This window comes from Acanthopagrus latus, chromosome 23, assembly GCF_904848185.1.
Source record: "Acanthopagrus latus isolate v.2019 chromosome 23, fAcaLat1.1, whole genome shotgun sequence".
Taxonomy (NCBI): domain Eukaryota; kingdom Metazoa; phylum Chordata; class Actinopteri; order Spariformes; family Sparidae; genus Acanthopagrus; species Acanthopagrus latus.
The window spans coordinates 7951671-7971784 of record NC_051061.1 but is presented as its reverse complement, the minus strand read 5'-3'; the positions used below and the strand labels follow the sequence as shown (position 1 = coordinate 7971784).

At 41.8% G+C, this 20114-nt stretch overlaps 3 protein-coding genes and 1 long non-coding RNA gene across 7 annotated transcripts; 3 read left to right on the top strand and 1 right to left on the bottom strand.

Annotated features, from left to right (window-relative positions):
- The first annotated feature begins 1448 nt into the window (after positions 1–1448).
- rpusd1 (RNA pseudouridine synthase domain containing 1) lies at positions 1449–4476 on the top strand. Of its 2 annotated transcripts, none has more exons than XM_037088831.1 (6): positions 1449–1576; positions 2219–2442; positions 2523–2646; positions 2772–2874; positions 3160–3261; positions 3482–4476. In XM_037088831.1, the coding sequence occupies exons 2-6, from the start codon at positions 2252–2254 to the stop codon at positions 3880–3882; spliced, it is 921 nt and encodes a 306-aa protein (XP_036944726.1). In that variant the 5' UTR covers positions 1449–1576; positions 2219–2251; the 3' UTR covers positions 3883–4476. The 2 variants fall into 2 exon arrangements, with proteins under 2 accessions (XP_036944726.1, XP_036944725.1); XM_037088830.1 differs by having other exon boundaries at positions 1455–1591.
- Positions 4477–5942: 1466 nt separating this feature from the next.
- slc25a17 (solute carrier family 25 member 17) lies at positions 5943–10181 on the top strand. Its single transcript, XM_037088254.1, has 9 exons — positions 5943–6155; positions 6552–6612; positions 6709–6775; positions 7048–7199; positions 7485–7601; positions 7697–7845; positions 8752–8847; positions 9024–9109; positions 9786–10181. The coding sequence occupies exons 1-9, from the start codon at positions 6099–6101 to the stop codon at positions 9937–9939; spliced, it is 939 nt and encodes a 312-aa protein (XP_036944149.1). The 5' UTR covers positions 5943–6098; the 3' UTR covers positions 9940–10181.
- Positions 7760–12636, bottom strand: LOC119013584. Of its 3 annotated transcripts, none has more exons than XR_005072788.1 (3): positions 12252–12636; positions 10875–11018; positions 7760–7895 (listed from the first exon to the last, which is right to left on the bottom strand). It is a non-coding gene; the product is annotated as an uncharacterized LOC119013584 (long non-coding RNA). The 3 variants fall into 3 exon arrangements; XR_005072787.1 differs by lacking the exon at positions 12252–12636 and adding an exon at positions 11426–11552; XR_005072786.1 differs by lacking the exon at positions 12252–12636 and adding an exon at positions 11290–11408.
- znf598 (zinc finger protein 598) lies at positions 11520–19897 on the top strand. The gene is made up of 12 exons (XM_037088253.1): positions 11520–11840; positions 12790–12902; positions 13608–13737; positions 14348–14559; positions 14711–14928; positions 15040–15130; positions 15441–15655; positions 15881–15950; positions 16047–16930; positions 17764–17929; positions 18044–18191; positions 18323–19897. Exons 1-12 carry the CDS (start codon positions 11667–11669, stop codon positions 18695–18697), a joined length of 2796 nt encoding a protein of 931 aa, XP_036944148.1. The 5' UTR covers positions 11520–11666; the 3' UTR covers positions 18698–19897.
- The last annotated feature ends 217 nt before the right edge of the window (positions 19898–20114 follow it).

Below are 20114 nucleotides of genomic sequence, written 5' to 3'. Positions count from 1 at the left end.
AAGTGCCCATTAAAATTGATTTTAGTAAATGGCTCAGGAGAGAAAATGAAATTACGGTAATCTGCTTTATTCGATGGAATATCAAGCTGAGACGAACACATTCACAGTTGCAGTTTGTCATAGCAGGAAATTCACTGGAGGAACTAATAACATTTGTGATTGCTCTGTTCACTGTCTAGGTATGCCTATGCCAGTGAGTCAGCATCAGTAAAAATGCTTTACAGAGGCTCTTCTTCCAATTACATGTAAAAACAAATCTGCTGTAGTAAAATGTTTATTCTAAAACAGTGACTTTGAGTATTTTAAGTACATGTAAAGGGTCACATTAAATGCATTTTTTTGTTGTTATTCATGTTGAGTCAGTGTGTAAAGATCAGGTAGCTTGATGTGTGATTTATTTCAGGAGACAGAAAAATAACAGAAATGCGCGACTTGACTAATGAACTAATGGACTAATGAACACTTAAGAAAAGTTTTATTTACTAGAAAGCCCCTGTATCTTTATACGTAAAAATGTAATAAACATATAAGGTTTGTGTCCGAACCAGATGGTCAAGACCTCCACATAGGTCACACGATAAATCTGAGCCTGAGGAGTCACAGGTGGATAAAAGGATAATGCAGTATCAGTATAGTTAACCTTTACCTAATCTTTTCTCTTTTTCTAAAAGTTATATTGGTAAATTTTACCACTTCCGGCCTCTATCATTTATCCAAGTGAACCAATCGGAGAAGGAAAGATCCCTCTATGGTGGATTTGCCCACACAGACAGGCACTGCTTAATTTTAAGGGATCATGAGGTAAAAAAAAAGGGAAGAAGAGCAACAAACTAGAGGTGGCACACAGAAACATACTGACCACAGGGAGGTCAAAACAAGAGCTTTATCAAGTTATCGCTGGGATCCATTAGCAATATGCAAGGTTTAAGGTTCAAGGCTTTGCTTTATTGTTATAATACAACACAGGACTGCACAATGTAATCCAAGTTCTGAGCCTTTCAAGCTACAGACAAAGAAAATGCATAAACAACTACTTTAAATTGGAGAGGTACATATCAACAAAATAGGCAACAAAACAGAATATAAAGATTTAAAGTTACAGTACATAAATAAACATGAAAACACATAATAGAATATTACAGTAAATGTGCCACAAATGTGATATGCAAGCTACAGTGCAAACAACTTCTGGAAGCAGTGGAAATGAGTGGGTAGGTGGGTCATGGTGTGGTAATCTGTGTAAAACCAAAACATAATAGTTTGCGTTTGCACAATGTATAGATCAGTGTACAGTAGCATATCTGAGGAGGTTTACTGAATCACTGAAATAACTGCCTGTGTGCAATCAAGAACTTGCTCAAAGTGATACATGGATAAAAAAAAGGGTGGGGAAAAGCATAGAAGAAGCAGGGCCATGGAAATGATGTGACAGATTCCCGGACAGTAGATGGCGCTGTACAACTCTGCCATTGGCGTTTCATCCGCCATAACAACCATAGAAGAAGAGAAAGAAAAGACTGCGCATGTCCGTGGCAGCACTTGTGGATTTGTTTACATCTCTCTTTCCAATATAAATGTGCGTTTACTTTTGGTATGTCAAAAATATTTACCGTACATTAATCTTGGCTAGTAAGTAACTTAGTGTTAAATAACCAGGCAGTGGCAGTTGTGTGAGGTGACCTGATACCTAGTTATGTCACGGTGTTAATACAGATACAGTAACGTTAGCTAGATAGCAAACATGCTAATCAGTCTATAATGTGCTATTATTGCTGCTGCTGTCTATCCCTAAAGTTGTCTTCTGACTATTTAAAGTAACAATAGCCGGGGAAGGTGTCGCTTCGAGCTGTAGGGTCTTTCGAAAATGCTGGTTTGCTGCTGGGTAAAAAATAAATAAATAAATGAAAGGACCTTAAAGTAGTACCATTTATATTCCCCTTTAATTTATCGAAGCAGTTCAGCTAGCATGCTTGTTTGTATTTTTAAACAATCTATGGCATTAAAACTGATGTTTTGTTCCTGCACAAAGGACAAGGACAGTCTGTTGGAAAACTAAGTATATTTACTCAAGTGCAGATTTAAGTACTTGTGCTTTATTGGAGAGTTTTCATTTCTTTGTATCTTTACATTTCAGAGTGTAATATTATAGTCAGTTTCACATTCTAGTGCCTCTGTTGAAGACTTTTGATATATTAAGACATCTGCTTTGTCTCTGCAGGCCTGCGTGACTTGTGTCAGTTAAAGGTCGCACATGATGACCACTGAGCCTGCCAGCCTGGAGAGCCTGCACGTGCTGTACCAGAGCGATGACTACATCGTGGTCGACAAGCACTGGGACATCCGCATCGACAGCAAGATGTGGTATGAGAAACAAACCGTGCAGGCGCAACTTCGTCACCACTTCCCTCACCTGGCAGATCCCAGCACCTACTATGGATTCAGGTCAGAGTCACTCTAATATCAACTACATCAGCTGCCACACATCACCAAGAGGGACACTCATCTGTCCCTCTCACCCACAGGTTCTGTCATCAGTTGGATTTCTCCACAAGTGGGGCTCTTTGTGTCGCCCTCAATAAGGCTGCAGCTGGCCGGGCGTACCGCTGCTTCAAGGACCGCACCGTCACCAAGGCGTACCTAGCCCTGGTATGCAACATAAGCACCGTGACACACAGGCGTGCAACAGAAGTATTATCATATGTCTCTGTGTATATGGTGTGATTCAAAGATCTGCAAGGAAATTAAACTAATTCAGTTTTTTTGCCTCGCAGGTACGTGGCTGGGTAGAAAAAGAGAAACAAACTTTGGACTTCTCCATTGGCAAGAACTCTTCAGAGGGAAAAACACATATGATGTGTGTTGAGGGAACAGAAGGTACGTGAACCTGGCCTGGCTTGAACTGTGTGTTTGTGTGTACCTGTTCAGTTTTCAAAGACTTGGTTTGACGGTTATGTCTGGCATTTGGTTTAAGTTAGAATAGGGAAACTGTCGAACTTGTGGAATACTTGATTATGAATGCGTGGCATTGCTGAACTTTTACCCCTCTACTCATTCAACTCAACTAGGGTGAGAGAGCTATGCCTACATTTAAAGTTTGTGTGGAGTTTATCAGAAAGATACCTAAAGGCTGTTTATCTTCCCACAACCTCCTCTCGTCAGGTTGTGAGAACCCCAAGCCTTGCCAGACTGAGCTGATGGTGTTGGAGTATGGGTTGTATGATGGGGACCCTGTCACCAAGGTGCTGCTGCAGCCACTCACTGGTAACAACACTACATTTGCTTCTTGTCACATCAGGGAAAACTGATAGGAAATTAAGCATCTTTCTGTCCATACGATAAGATAAATATTTTAGAGAAAAAACTTAGAGAAGGATTATCATTGACCTTGAAATAACTTGAATGGTTCGTGAAAATTCTCTGCCACAGCTGTGAAGAGTCTGTCTCCATTTCTTGCCCCTCACTGCTATCTTTTACTCCCCAGGCCGCACCCACCAGTTGAGAGTCCACTGCAGTGCGATAGGCCACCCCATCGTTGGGGACTTCACCTACAGCTCGGGAGCGGACGACGCCCCTTACCGCATGATGCTGCACGCCCACCTCCTCCAGATTCCCCTGGAACCTCAGCCCCTGCTCGTCTCAGCCGGAGACCCCTTTCTCCCAACTGAGGATCCCAAGTGGCTTCCTCAGCGCTCGTTACGGACGCTTGCGGCCACTGTGGACGCCCTGCTGGAGCGCAGGGCAGAGGAGGACAGGAAGATCAAAGAGGAGCAGAGGGAGAGGGTGAGAAAGAAGGAGGAGAGGAGGAAAGGAAGGACAGTGGAGGAGAGTGAGGAGCAGAGGAGGCAGTGTCAGGATTGGCTGAGTGAATGGGCTGGAGACTAATGTATTAATCATATTTAATTTATTTATTTATTTTAGCTGTTTATTTATGGAAGCCACGTTGAGCACGCTTCATCTCACTGACCACCGCTGCATTTAACTGCATCTCAATGGCATACATGGAGGTGAACCAGTATCCTAATTCACTCATAAACCACTTGCCAACATGTCAGAGAAGACTTGGTTAAGCATGTGAGCTGCTGCTCTCTTAAACAATCTGTACAACTGGTAGCTGCCAACTATAACCAGTGCTTACTGAGCAGTTTTATTGTTGTCATTGTGAGAAAAGTGCCTTGCTCCAAGTTTATGTTCGTAAGTGAGATCCTGGGTAGATGCCATTGATTTTTCTAACACACATTCCACTCTCAAATAAAGTTGGCGGTGTTTGTCATACGCCTATAATATATATGGTCTGATGACTTCACCATGTGGTTGTGACGTACATGGAACCCCCGTGTAAAAGCAAATAACAATATGCACTGTATGTGTCTTTGCAACTGAACTGTGTCTATAAGATGATTTTATTTTCATTTTTATGTCAGACTGTTCAATAAATAAAGCTTTTATGTCAATGTAAAATAAATGTCCTCAAATGAATCTTGGTTCAGTACAAACATAAAACGTTGAATCACAGGGAGCAAGGATTCAGCTTCCTTTTCTAAGTCATAACTGTTGCAACAAACTGTTTTCAAAGGAGCATAATAATTTGGGTGTAGAGCAAATGTGTGTAATTGATAAAAGTGTAAGTTAAATGCACACCTGGAGCAACCCAGCTAATGGACACTACAAGACAAAGGAACAAGCCAAAAGAATCAGTCTTAGGTTGACTGAAAATACACCAGTCAGGGAAAGGACGGGTCCTGTGGAGTATAATGATGTCATACAGTATAATGAAATGGAAGTAATAGTCTATGAAAAGGGGGCGATGGAGAGAGGTCACCAAGAGGTCCATGGCAGCAATCATTGAATTATCAATGTGAATAAACAATTCATGACCAGAAATATAGAAACTGTTAGTGTGAACCACATTAGGCCATGATAACAGCTGCCACATATCACTGCAGTCATGGAACAAGCATGAAGGTTTCATGCAAATGTCATGTGACAACAACAACTGCTACCTGTTCCTGCACATAGAGCATGAAGCATTGATGCCATATGGCTCGTGATGACTACAGTGGCTCTCCTGTAGTTTTCATCTTGCCTTACAGGTTGATGTCCTTGTGTTCTGTTGCTGCACCACAGTGGTGTACTCCAGTTTTCTCCAGTTACCAACAGCTCAGGTGCTTTTCATCAGCCCACTGCAACTTTACAAAGGAATCTTTGAGATGCATGTCATGACCATAATTACACCTTTTTCAAAGTACTTTAGATCACACCTGGTGTCAGTTATGCAAAAATATCAAAGGAAGTGTAGATTGAAAATTGTTAAATTGGTAATTGGAAATGCTATTGAATATACATGTATAATAACAGCCGCTTCATAGTGATACATTATTTGTGAAAGCAGAGTTGAGTAGAGCTCTGTAAATGATAGAGTCAACTTTTCCTGTAGCCTACTTCTCAAAGTAAAATCAGGGGAAGTGCAAGTATTTCTACATACCTAATATAATAGGTATTGTAATAGGAAAAATAGTTCCAGTGTGATCACAGTGTGATAATCTATCATTGGTACCTTATTAGTAAAAAACAAAGTTGTACAGGAAGCCTCTATGTTACATGCACTATGGATGAAGGCACTCATCCAATAATGTTTGTGGGGGGAAAAGTTGTTGTCGGGAATACTTAGCAGCTTGAGCACAGTCCTCAGTAATAACACAAATACACCCTGTTAAATATAGAAAGTTATAGATTAATATTTGTGCATTATTGTATCCTTAAATCTCTGCTTTGGTTGACCCTGTAAATACTCCCAAAGATAAAAGAGACCAAAATTAAAAATATTTTGAATGTGAACTTAGGCACCTCATCCAGATTTTAGAGGAACTGGGTCAAAACTCATTATAACGGGTACTATGACGAGAACTACGTTACCCATGATGCACCCGTGTTTCGTAGAAAACGTCTGCGAGTTATCCACAAGGAAGTGATCCCTGATAAACAGCCAGCACCAGTGCGAGGATCCGACAGCTGTGTTGCTTTAGTTATAGATTCATACCAATTGATAAATGGTTATATTTTAATCGAGCAAAGGTTTGGAAGCACAAAATATATTCAAAATGAGCTCCGAGGTTTTCTCGTACGAGAGTTTGGTTCATGCTGTATCGGGAGCAATGGTAAGTTAGCCTTACTTTCACCATTTATTCCCGTTATTGAGTGCAGTGTGACAGCGGCTACAACTGATTGGCGCTCATACGCTGTGAATTTTCCACACAGAACTCCATTCAAAATGTAGCGTGTTTTTATGTTCATGACCTGTTGGCGCCACGTATCATATTAAATAGACCAATTTGTGTAAATCTTCAAATGTTTTGACCAGCCTTTCAATTCGGCAATAGTTGGTGTAACATACAACCCAGAAAACCTGCCGGATTTAGTGTTAATGGTCATTCAGCAAATGCAGTATATTCGGTCTTAGCACTTGCTCCGTGCTATTATGCGCCCTATAATTGTTAGAATTGTTAATAGTGTTTGGTGTTGGATCTCTTCAATTCCTGTAAATACTGTTTTAGGGAAGTGTGACTGCCATGACAGTGTTCTTCCCCCTTGATACTGCCAGACTGAGGCTTCAAGGTAAGAAATACCAGTGACGCAGTCTTGTTTACAGTTATCATAATAATCAGTGTAATGTATTTAATCAAAACAAGTTGTCTTTTTGTTTGTGATCAGTGGATGAAAATAGGAAGGCCAAGTCAACTCCGGCCATTCTGGCAGAAATTGTCAAAGAGGAAGGACTGTGAGTGATCAGCCAAGATTTGATTTCTGTTTTGCCTTTCAATTGTCTGTGTTCGTTTTGTCGGTATGTACACAGTTCCAATCTCTACATAAGCAAAGGATATGCACTGCTGTCACAGTATACCAATTGTTATTTTGAATACAGCAAATGAGGGAAATAAAGTTGAAATTTTGTCTTTAATGTGAACTTTTATTTGCACAATATTCCCACTACAGTACAGCAGGTGCAGAGTGCTCAAATGTGTTCCTGTGTCTACTGTCCCCTCTCTGCAGACTTGCTCCGTACAGAGGTTGGTTCCCGGTCATCTGCAGCTTATGCTGCTCCAACTTTGTCTACTTCTACTGCTTCCACAGCCTCAAGGCTAGCTGGCTGAAGGGAAAGCAGTCGTCACCCAGCACTGACTTAATCGTAGGCATCGCTGCAGGTAAGCCTCATGAACTCAGATCATATAGTGTTGTCTAAGTGACTCAGGACATGAAAGTCCATCTAATTTCATTTCTTTATGACTGAGCAGGTGAACCTCGAACAACATTTTGTCCATTTCCAACAAAACTTTTAAATCTGTCTTCACAGACTAGCTATGTAATGTGTTCAGTTCATAGATAGAGTGATGAAACAATGCTACAAGATTTGCAAAGGTTGAAGCTTAACCACAGCCATAGTTTTCTTTGGTTGATGGCTTGTGTTTAGTCTGCTTTCTTGTCTCCAGGTGTTATAAACGTACTGGTTACCACTCCTCTGTGGGTCGTCAACACCAGGCTGAAGCTGCAAGGTTCCAAGTTTCGCAACTCCGACATACGTCCCACCAACTACTCTGGCATTCAGGGTAAATGGTCATTATGCGATCATGCTTTTATGTTATTTTAAGTGTGTCTAATACACTGAGTTCAATCATTTATATTTTCCTCTTTTTTTTTGCAGATGCATTTGTGCAGATCATCCGTGATGAGGGCGTCGGAGCACTGTGGAACGGCACCTTCCCGTCCCTGCTGCTGGTGCTGAATCCCGCCATCCAGTTCATGATTTATGAAGGCCTGAAGAGGCAGCTGAGGAGAGGAGTTCCCCGGGAGGTGAGTGAAGGTCGTGAGACATGAGAGAGGGACCAGGAGATAACAAACATCTTAAGGAAAGAAGGCGAAATAGAGCAGTATTTAAGAGCAGAGAATGCTGGGTAATAGGATATATGAAGAACACAGCTGATTGAAAATGACAATATTATGTTTTTATTACTCATTATTCTCTTATTGTGAAAATGTTATTGATGTTCACTATCATTTCAGCCTCTGCCAGAGCAGATATTTATGAGCGCATTTATGAGCCCAGCTGATGTGGGGTTTTTTTTTACGCTTATGCCAGTATCGATATTTGAGAGTGAAAAATCTACAAAGAACATAAAACATAAGCATAAAATCTTGTCTATAACATCTTGTTGTCAGATAACATCTTGTCTACTGTCCTGATTCAGCTCCAAATGACTGCATTCACAGAGGAATAGATTGCGTTTTTCTTCATGTTCTTTATTTTTTCAGGCGCTAAAGTAATTTCAGTCATCATTAAAGTAGGTAATAATACTGCCACATCCTGGGAATAAAATTAAAGATACTTAAAGATGCTTGCGCCAGTGATTGAAAAATCAAAGCGATGGAAGCTATGTCTAGGTCATCCCATCATCTGGATGAGTAGACACTCGGTAAATCTGTTCACATGATCTTTGTGTGGCTTAAAGGGAGTGAGAGAGGCAGACAGTCTGCTGGATGTGTGCCCAATTCCATACTTATAAAACATGTTTTGACTATTTTTGGAGCAATTGTGGATAAATATATTGATTAAGGGTAATCTGATAGCGTGTCACAGATTCACATAAGCAGTTAGTGTGGACATTTCACCTTTGTATATCCTCCAGAAAACCATACTCCTGAGAGGTGTTCTGTGTTCCACTAATAACGTGAAAATGTGTTTGTCTTTTATCCCCCAAGCTGTCGTCTGTCGAAGTCTTCATCATCGGCGCAGTTGCTAAAGCTGTTGCCACCACTGTTACATACCCGCTGCAGACTATACAGTCCATTCTTAGGGTAAGTTTTGATGGTCTGTGCCTGTGGGTCTCTGTTTCCACATGTCACATAAGAGGCATGTGGTTGGTTGATATTTTGTGTAGAAATGTATATTTCTCATTTATATTAAATAAGTATTCAAAAATTCCACTCTTTCAAGAGCATTGTATTTGCTTTTTGTTTCACAATTACTGCAGTTCGGTCAGTTCAACGAGTCAAAGGACAAGTCAAAACTGCTGTCCAGCCTGAGGACTATCAAGTGTCTGTTGGTCAACAGGGCGAGGTGGGTGCAAGCAAATCACACCTTTCATTTCAATCATTCATAGCTGGTATATCTCAGTTTCGCCACTCAGATTAGGTTCTTTACAAAATTTAAAATGACACGTGCAGTGACCTCAAGCGTGTTCTGTCAGCATGACTCATTCTTGCTCTGAGAAACTAGGGAGCACATTCTCCATTACATTTTTCACATATACATATACTAAATCGTTTTCCCTGCAAGGTTTGCGTGTACGAGTGTTAATAATGACTAATCTTATTTAATGCCACTCGTTCATAAGTATGTGCACATTCATGGGATCTGAGCATCATAATCAATGCCTCTAAATGGATGTATGAGGATATCGAGCTCATCAAAAGAAATGGATGAAATTAGAGAAAAGATGACTTTTCACACAAAACAAATTTAGAATCATTTTACGGGAGCTGAAACAACTGAAGAAAATGTTTATAGTACAGTTGAAGAAATCTGTCTGTACTGGTGTTTCTCGCATGAGGCTCTTTTTTACCATGATATTTGTTATTAGACAAATAATCAAGCAGCTCTTTCTTTAGTTTTTATATGTGCAGGTGGACAAATCATGATAAACCTGCATGAATAAATATTATCAAAGACTTTTACTCTTTCACATATTCATATTTAACATAACTAATGTTTTGACACTTGTTTCCTTCCACAGGAAGAACGGCATGTTGGGTCTGTTTAAAGGCCTGGAGGCCAAGCTGCTGCAGACGGTGCTGACTGCTGCTCTCATGTTCCTTCTCTATGAGAAGATTGCCAGCTGCACCTTCAGAGTCATGGGACTGAGCCCCAACCACTACAAGAAACGCTAGCTAGCAAGACACCTCACAACCATGGACACTTGATCACTGATTGACAGTAATAATCACTGCTTGCAAGAGGACTTCAACTTTGTGGAAGTCTTTCACCTTCTTTAATGCCGCGTTCAGACGAAACACTAAGAAAATATTCTAGCTGCCTTACTTGCGCAAGTTTGATCACAGGGTTATACATTTGTAATATCATCTACTCGCGTAGGATGCTGAAATAACATTAAAATACTGTCTTGTAAAAAGGCTGATTTCATGCTTTGTCAGGTCCGGTCCTCTAAAATGCTCATTCCCTGAATTGAGTTGGGATCGATAAGAGCTATGCTGTGCAGTGCTGAGACATATTTCCAAAACTTACAAGGTTGTCTGACTTTCTCGCTCACCTCCCTCCATGGCAGCTCCTTATTTGGCCCTTCTTGGTACGAGCAGATACATACGGCAACGATTGGTGATTATTATCCTCTCCCCCATTGTTGTTCATGTACATCCGGACATCAGTAAAGTTTACCATCATGACGTCAGTTTGAATGCCAACGGTGATAGGCCTTTGCAATACAGCGTCACACGGAAATTTCGTTTGAGTGCAATGTTTTCAACTCACGCCAGTGCTGTCTAGGTGCGATTTGTCACGGCATTGCTTCAATTCGCATCTCATGACGTTATATCTCTTATATGACTTTGTAAGTAATCAAGTAACATGAAAAATTTGCTTCGTGTTTCATCAGAACGCAGCATAACACAGTTTTGTGCAGCTGTTGTATTAATTTAAATAGTTGCTAGCAAATTGTCTGATACCTACTGATCTTCTTAAATGGATGATTTTGTTTTCAGTAACTAGTTTTTGTTTTATTTTTTCTGTATAACTCATGTCACTACGGGCCCAACATGAGCTCGTGATCTCCAGGTTGCAGAAATCAGAATTCAACAATAAACACTACCTTGGTGCAGATCCAGATGGAGGACAGTCAGAGATGATCCACCATACAGAGCTGTACAAGGAAAACCTTCCTGTTGAAACAGCTCACCCTCAGTCTATCACAGTTTCACTCAGTCATTTACTGGTCTCAACACATCACCGGGCTCTGAATAGCAAACAAAAGAAGCATTATTGAAACATGTATTGAGTTTCATTTGAACAGAAATGAAACCAAATGAAAGGTTTCTTGCTGAGTCTGAGCTTGCATCCTTTGCTCAAAGCTCTTTATTTACATTAAGATGTTTTCATCAGCAAATGCCTGAAAATGTTATTTCTCCCTCTACTTTTGGTCTGTGTATTTATGAGAATGCCACAGATTAAAATCAAGAGAGCTGACACTTCATATCTAGATCTTTTTAGAATTATTAAATTATTACCCTCTCTTGATCTCCACATGATTGCAACTGACACCATACAATGTATATTTAAAAAGGACTTTGAGGCATATGTTAATATTTCCCAAAGTGCAGCAGCTCTTATCTGCATCAGCTCAGACCGGTGCGGGACACACACCATGGGACACACGTGGAGCCGTCATGATCGCCTGCGCTGACAGACACATGTGTGATAGGTGAAAGCCCCACAACCGGAGGGCATGCTGTCCATCCGCACAGCATACAGATCAGAGGTACGACAGTTACGTGACGCGGCTGTAGCTCAGACTTTCATAATTACGTAAGCACTTCAGCGGCTGTGTGGCTGGCTCGCCCTCACAACAAATAGTATTGAAGTTAATTTGTGCCTTTTCGCCGCAATGGATTCAGCAGCCACAAAAGAAACGGAGAAGCACTGTGTCCTGTGCTGCCAGGAGGTCGATATCTTCGCCTTGGGAAAATGCGACCACCCGGTTTGTTACCGCTGCTCTACCAAAATGAGGGTGCTGTGCGACCAGAAGTACTGCGCCGTCTGCCGCGAGGAGCTCGATAAGGTGGGCCCTCCTCCGCTACTGTGGCCCGGGGATGGCGCCTGGTGGTGCTAACTAGGCCACATCGTTCTGGGGGGTGTTTATTGTAGAAAAACAGCAGATATTTGTATGATTAACTCTTAGTTGGGTTCATAATGAATGAAAAGCAGTGCCGGTGAATACGACAGTGCCTAGCAACGATGACTAGCAACTACTTTTGTCTCGTGAGGTGGCTCACGCCATTAGCAAGTCTGTCAATATAAGCTAGCTAGTTAGCTCCTCTGAAGTCAGGTTGAGTTTTGCTTCCGCGAATGAGCAGTGGGCACTGTGCTAGTGCAGCATGGCTCATTCATTTTACTCAATGTGACAATTAATTTGAGTGAATTATCGGTGCATTTTAAGCTGAGCATGTCAGCTGTCACCTCTCAAACTAACCAGCGTGAGCACGTTGGAGTGGTCCATCGGGGGGTCTGTGACGTTGGCTTCTAAGTTGGTGTCACTCAGATGAATGTTTATTTAAATGTCTGTTAGTCAGTCCTGCCTTGTGGAATTCGGGCGTAACAGGTAGCACAGGTAGCTAGTTAGCTATGGACTAGACAACTCAGCTGGACGGTGCGATACCAATAATGGCCCAGCGTTCCCCTTTAAAGTAAGTTTACTGTCAGCTAATATTACAGCTTGATGTTGTTATTAACACGATGCTTCGAACTGCTTCATTCATATATGCTGTAGGTATGTATAACCTTATCTACTGGTGGGTTTCATAAGGTAGAGGTGTCCCACCACATTACATAAGATCTGTGTGAGAGCAGTGGTGACTGTATGTCAGCAGCAGCATTTCTCCCTCCTATAGAAGATCATTTAGACCAAACTCTTAATCATACCAAAACCTGCCTCAGAATATTAACCTGTGTGTGTGTGTTGCTTAAAATGATCAACACCTCTTCCATTCTGACTGTCTTTTTGTTCTCAGGTGGTGTTCGTAAAAAAACTGGAGGCCTTCTCCTGTCTGCCCTACCAGCAGTTCCCCTGTGAGAAGAAGCATGATATCTATTTCAGTAATGAGAAGATCTATGCAGAGTACAGGTACCTCTCTGCTCCATTCCCCTTTCTACATGACAGTGTCACCAATAGCCTGTTCATAATTTAAACTCTTTAACTTGGAAAAGTGGAGACCCGACCACCACTAACATGGTGGTGACATTTGGATGTCTCTGATAATTTTGTGCTACAAGGCCCTTGAAAAGTAGCCACAACCAGGTTTATAGATTAAGAACAACCTGCTTAACATGGCAAGTCTTCTGGTTTGAAAAAAAAAAACCCTGATTGCCTTGAATTTTTCCATTTATTATACTCGGGGGAGCAATGCTTCTTTGTCTACAAACTAAGTTAATTTGTACTGAATATAAGGGGTCACATTTACACACATACACACAATGAGAAAACACTCTATCAGACCAAATCTCTGACAATGATGTTAACAGGCAATGTATACATGCCAGTTTTGTGACTTCCTCTGTGGGTATTTGTATTGTTTGTGCAAATATATAGCAAACGGGTACAGATGCAGGGAGTAGACATTGTGCTGTCACTTGTAGGATCATTTGCTTTAACAAAAGAGACCATTTCTCTGAACCTTACTGGTAACTATACAGAAGTGATCATTAATGTATATCTTTTATCACTAAGAGTAATACAGTCAATTGCATACAATGAAAGGAGCAGTTTCTCCACGTAACCAAGAGCTCATTTATTTTGGTTGTTCACTCCTGTGTATGTGTGTCTTATCAGGCGCCTGCTGATGCCAGAGTGCCTCCGCTGTTCAGAGCCTAAGGTCTTCTCCAAGTTTGAGGAGCTGGAGTATCACATGAGGAAGCAACACGAGCTTTTCTGTTGCAAGCTTTGCACAAAACATCTCAAGGTATGCTCATACCCAGCCAGCCGGTCCAGGGGCAAGCCAGTTGTTGACAAATATAAGAAATTATTGTTCTAATGTTGTAAATGTTGAAAATACTGTGATATACTTATGGTCATGTTATGCAGTTTATTTTTTCCACCACCTGAGGTCACCAAAGAATTACACCTCTTAGTGGTGCAGGACTAAAAACTACAATGTGAACTGAGTATCAGAAACACCAGGAGAGAATGTCATTTTAAAATTTAAAATTACTTGTAAACATTGGTCCGTTGAATTCTCAGCGCAAGTTTTTTTTGCAGCTATATATGATTCTCTTTGCGGTGTGTATTTTTTGAAGGATCTTGTTTTGCCCCATTAGACTGAAAGACTATCTATGTCATCTAAACACGAGCACTTGATTATAAAGAATACCAGAAACTGGTTATTGGAACATTTTGAGGGCTAGTTCAACTAGTATCTAAGATATTTGTTTATGACGCTTATTTTTCTCTTGAAGTGTTAAGAATATTGTCTGTGCAAGCTGGCTGAAAGGTGCACCCCCTTAAAAAATACACAAGATCAAGATCACAGTGCTGTCAGAGGCATGTTCTTTAAACTTTACCTTTTCCACCAGATCTTTTCCTATGAGCGCAAGTGGTACAACCGAAAGGAACTGGCACGCCACCGAGCGCATGGAGACCCAGATGACACAAGCCACAGAGGACATCCACTCTGCAAGTTCTGTGATGACCGATACCTCGATAACGATGAGCTGCTTAAACACTTGCGCAGGGACCACTACTTCTGCCATTTCTGTGATGCTGATGGTTCCCAGGAATACTACAGGTGTATTTAATAAGTTCAAATGTGTGCAATAGCCTTACATGGTCATTTAGTTTTTCTTTTCATCTTTTTTTTGTAATTTGCTTTAAAAATGTTTTACTTTTTTTGTTGTATAATAATATATATATTTTATTTTTAACTTTGCTATCAACAGTGATTATCAGTACCTGAGCGAGCACTTCAGAGAGAGCCACTATCTGTGTGAGGAAGGCCGCTGTGCCACAGAACAGTTCACACATGCATTCCGCACTGAGATCGACTACAAGGCCCACAAGGCTGCAGCACACAGCAAGAACCGGGCCGAGGCCCGGCAGAACCGCCACATCGACCTACAGTTTAACTACGCCCCGCGACAACAAAGAAGAAATGAAGGTTGGTGAGATGGTTATTGTTGTGTGTTTTGAGTGTTGAGAAAATTATTGTTGATATAACTGAAGTTTGAATGCCGTGAATGGGAATAAAATATGTGCATGTGTCATTTAGGTATCTTGACAGGTGAGGACTATGAGGAGCAGCGTCACAATCGAAGAGGAGGAAGGCCTCAGGGGGGACAGAAAAGCTGGAGGTACTCCCGGTGAGTCTAAATTATTTTATTGGATTGTAGCACCAACAGCTAGCATAAACTCGGCAGGAATCACAAAGATGTGGACGCTATCATAACCGGACTGCTGAGCATCCAGAGCAATTGTTGATGAGTGAGAATGGGAAATATTTACTGCATGAATTTGTCACTACTGAGTGTCCCATAAGCTTTCACTGTGTGTGTGTGTGCGCGCAACATTCCCTCCTCTGCAGTTTCTGAATGGATGTGTAACAACTGCATTTATGCGATGTATTTGTTTTTCTTCTTGCTTTATGAGTGCATGTGTGCTTTGTCCACGCAGTGAGGAAGAGGACAGAGAGGTGGCAGCTGCTATGAGGGCGTCCTTGGCAATGCATAGACAGGAGGAGAGGGCAGCAGCGCAGGAGAGGAATGCTCCCAAACACAGCCGTGAGGAAAGGATGGAGAGGATGGAAAGGACTGAGAGAATGGAGAGAACAGAACCAGAAGAGCCCAGACACAGGACCGGACAAATCAAACCAACAAGCAAACCTCCTGGTGAAAAAGAAAGCTATAGTTGAAATAAGGTTTAAATTAGGAACATCCAAATGGTATAAGCTGTTTACGTGACCAGTATCAGATTCTGAATATTAGTTTATGTGTCAACTTAGTCTTTGATGTCAGTTATTCAGCTGTAATGGATAAGTAGTTGTAGGCCAAAGTATTCACAAGCAGGAAGACTCTCACTGTGCTCATATATACTTATTGTCTTTGCTTTTACAGTAAGAACAATGAAGAGCAGTCCAGAGGAGGACGACTTTCCAGCTTTAGGGGCCACAGCTGCCACATCCATGTAACTTTTTTCACATGCTACAGACTGAATTCCTTTCATGCACCACATTGTGCTGAAATGTTTAATTTCTGCTTCTGTTGTTTTGTCTCTTTCCAGAGTAAAGCCAGCTCCTTCAGTTGTAACAGCAGCCCGTGCAGGTTTAAAGGAAGACGACTTCCCCAGCCTCTCAGCTGTCGCTGTCTCGTCCCCTATGACTCCAGCTTACTCTGCCCAACCTAAGAAGAGTTCCTCTTTCCATGACGAGGATTTCCCCGCTCTTGTGTCCAAAATACGGCCCCTCAAAACCGCAGCTCGCAGCAACTCCGCCTGGTCCAGCCATGCAACTGTGGCTAAACCTGCCACACAACCCCCTTCTTCCTCCCGACCTCCTCCTCCACTCTCTTCTGCATCCTCTGGCCCTCAGCCCCTCTCCTCCTCATCATCTTCATCCTCACGTAGGAAGAAGAAAGTAGGGGAGAACGGGAAAGCAACATTAACCCGGTCTCCTCCTTCCTCTGATGATGAGAGTGGAGGACTGACGCAGCAGGAGTTCCGCTCAGTGCCAACCATGTTGGACATCTCATCGCTGCTCACTGTTAAAGGAGGCAACATCAAACCCCCTCCTGTGACCCCCAACCCTCCAAACCTGACTCCCAACCCTGATCCTCCTACCTCTAAGGCCAGCAAGAAGAAAAAACAGCAGAAGAACACAGCTACTCCCTCTACATCTGTGCCTTCAGCCTCGGGGATGACGCAAAGTTTGAGTGCAGTCTCAGTGGAAACGGCAGCACAGAAGGAGAACGTCCCTGAGAAAAGTCGGAGCAAACCCGTTTCTGGTGGTGTGACGTCGGCAGCAATGAGTGTATTGGCGAATGGCCACCCTGAGGAGTCACCACCTGTCATTAAGAAGGCAGCCACAGTAGCCCCTCATCCCAACAAAGACCCCCCTGTTGAACAGGAAGAAGAGTTCCCTGCCCTCATGACCAAGAACCCACCACCAGGTACAGCACCCCAGGATGATAACTTATCTTTTTAACCTTTTGCTTTTTTTTCACTGTTTTCTACCAGGACTGCAACTATCGATTATTGTCCTTATTGGTTAAAGTGCTGGTTATTTTTTACAGTTAATCATTTGGTCAATAAATAAATTTAAAGAAATGCTCATCACATTTTGTCAGAGCCCATCATGAAGTCTTCAATCTTCATTTCAATTAAGGACTCACTTCTTACTATCATGAATGACAATATGATAAGTTTCATTAGGAAAATAGTAGGCAAAGAATTTTATTTTGATCAACTAGTCTACTTGTCACTGTAGCTCTATTTTTCTTTTATCACTGTTGATAATGAATCACATCTTTCGTATGAGTCTGCTGTTCATCTCAGAGTAACATTGAGTTTATGTTGCCATTGGTCTTGACAGTTACTGTTATTGGGAGCTGACTGTGTACCTGCTATAATGGTTGCTAGGTGCAGTCTCTTTAAATAAAAGACTAATCAGACTGGCTTTCTGGAAGTGAACTGGAAATGCTCCAAATTATCTTTTAAAATACAAAGTCAATAAGAATTTCCAAAGCAGATGGAAGTCTTGATGGCTAATTTCCCTTCTCATTTGTGTGGTAGCTTTTGAAATGTATTGTTTGGTCAATATTTAGGCTTATAGAGGTCTGTATTTGCTGAATCAACAGCTGTTTGAATGTCACTGTCAGCTGTATCAATGGCTGCCTCAAATTATCTCCAAGAATAATCGATCAGTTGATTTGAAAGAAAATCAATCAACAACTACTTTGCCATTGGTCAGTGGTGGTATTTCAGCTCTGTCATTATATTTCAGGCTTCAAGAGCTCCTTCCCACTGAAAGCCTCTGCCCCCGCCCAGTCCTCTTCTCTGCCCCCTCCTCCACCCGGCCTGGGAATCTCAGCCCCCAAACCTCCCCCAGGATTCACTGGGATCCCCCTCAACAGCAATGTATTGGAGCCTCCTCCTTCTGCAGTCAACCTGTGAGATGATCTCTTTTTTTATACATGATCTCCTTTTGATTAATTCATGTCGGCTTTGTCAAGTACTTAGTAGTTGAATGCATTTTTTCTTTTTTTTTTTGAAATTTTTTCCAGTCCCCCGAAGGTGTCAAGCAGTGGTTACCTGGTACCGGACGACTTCCATCAGAGGAACTTGGAGCTGATCCAGTCCATTAGAAAGTACCTTCACAACGATGAGTCAAAGTTCAACGAGTTCAAGAACTACTCTGCACAGTTCAGACAGGTACTAATTCTGTGTTAACTAAGATTTTAAGTACAAGCAACTTGCCAATATGCAATTAATGTGGAGACAAAAAGATGATACTAGAGTACAGTTCTGTGTTGATAGATTGATGGCTTCCTCTTTGTTCCCAGAGCGTGATAACAGCAGCGCAGTACCACCACAGCTGTAAGGACCTGCTCGGAGACAACTTCAACCGCATCTTCAACGAGCTGCTGGTACTCTTGCCGGACACCAGCAAGCAGCAGGAGCTCCTGACTGCCCACGGAGACAGCAAGGCTTTGGAGAAGCAGTCGGGCACTGGAGGAGGAAAGAAAAACAAGAACAAGAAGAATGCCTGGCAGACGCCGACCACAGCGGCTAGCACAGCAGCCGAGCTGGACTGTCAGGTGTGCCCCATTTGCAGACAGGTGCTGGCCCCCAAAGACTTCAACTCCCATAAGACCCTGCACATCAGGGACAGCGACGAGTTCCCTTCCTTGCAGTCAATTAGCCGTATCATCAGCTAGCCCCTAGTGTTTTCTCATTCAGCTCCGTTTGCCACCATGGGGTGAATTTTCAGTTGCCTCCTGCAGCCCCATTAAAATTGCGCAGCAGCCAGTTTGGAAACCAGCAGCCTGTTTGCTGTGGGAGCACACCCCAGTGGAGTTTGGGGATAGTATCTCATAAAGAATTGGAATAAAGATGGTTTATGGTGATTTTACTCCTGTTGGTACGTTTGTGTGAATGGTTTCGCAGTTTGCCCCATTTTAACTCCACATCCTTGGAGGACGTCTCCAGCTGGCACTGGTCAAACCAGGGCTAACAGTTTATTTAATGAAGAGGAGAGACTAGAGAAGGCTATGCTTGAATGCATTGCTGCCTAATACAAGATCATGATTCACATTTTTTACCTTGCTCTGTGTTTTCACTTTAACAGGAGATGACAAAATGTATTTTGTCAAAGTTGATTATGTATTATTCCCCAGCGGGGCTGCTTGGTTAAATAACAAAATAAACACAAACATGTGTAGTTCAACTATTCAGCACCATATTTATTTAAGTATAGCTGTTTAATTGCTTTTAAATGTTCATTGCTGTATGCAAAAAAAAGAAATTGTTATGAGTGGGTGGTCAGATACATCAAGTCGGAGCGGGAGTGAGAAGATGTAAGCTGCTTTGGCAAATTGCAACAAATTTTGGTTCACAGATTGAATCTTTGACTTAAAAAAAAAAAAACAACTAACTGTTCTCATGACTGACCACTAGTCAGACTGATTTGGTGACTAATGGAGTGTTTGATGGTGTGAAAAGAAACAAACTAAAAACTGAAATACTGTTCTGTTGAAAATGATCGTAATCACTCCTTTTTTAAGAAAAGAATGTCCATATATTTTATTGGTGAAAATTTTTGTTATGCGTTATCAGGGAGAACTTCCTAGAGGGATCATAATTCATATAACACTAAAAAAAACACTGTCATCCTGACACACACTCAGCCTCCGTTAGAACTCGAGCTTTGACACACTGTTCGCTCAGTTTGTCAGAGAGGGCTGGTTACATCTAGTACACGATCTGTTCGTCCTCTCTCTCAGGACCTTCAGCTGGCACTGCTGCCCGCCTGGGTGTGCGTCCGTCTTGTGTTTGCACGTGTGTCTGAATGAATGTGTACATCACACAGCTGCTTCCTCCTCTTTTCCTGTCTGGCTTTAATAAAGCTGTTTCTGTCAGCACTGTGCATTTTTGTGTCTTTGTTAGAGGTGCATGTGCGTCTTTGTCTTTGTGAGAGATAGAATGTGTTATAAGTAGATAGAAGTAGAAGTAACATAAATAGAATATGTTATAAGCTCAGTAATACAGAGTGGAGCTGCAAACAGTTGAGGTGATACATGATACATGGTATGATGCTAATTGTCACACATTACAGTCAGGAACAGAAACAGGCAG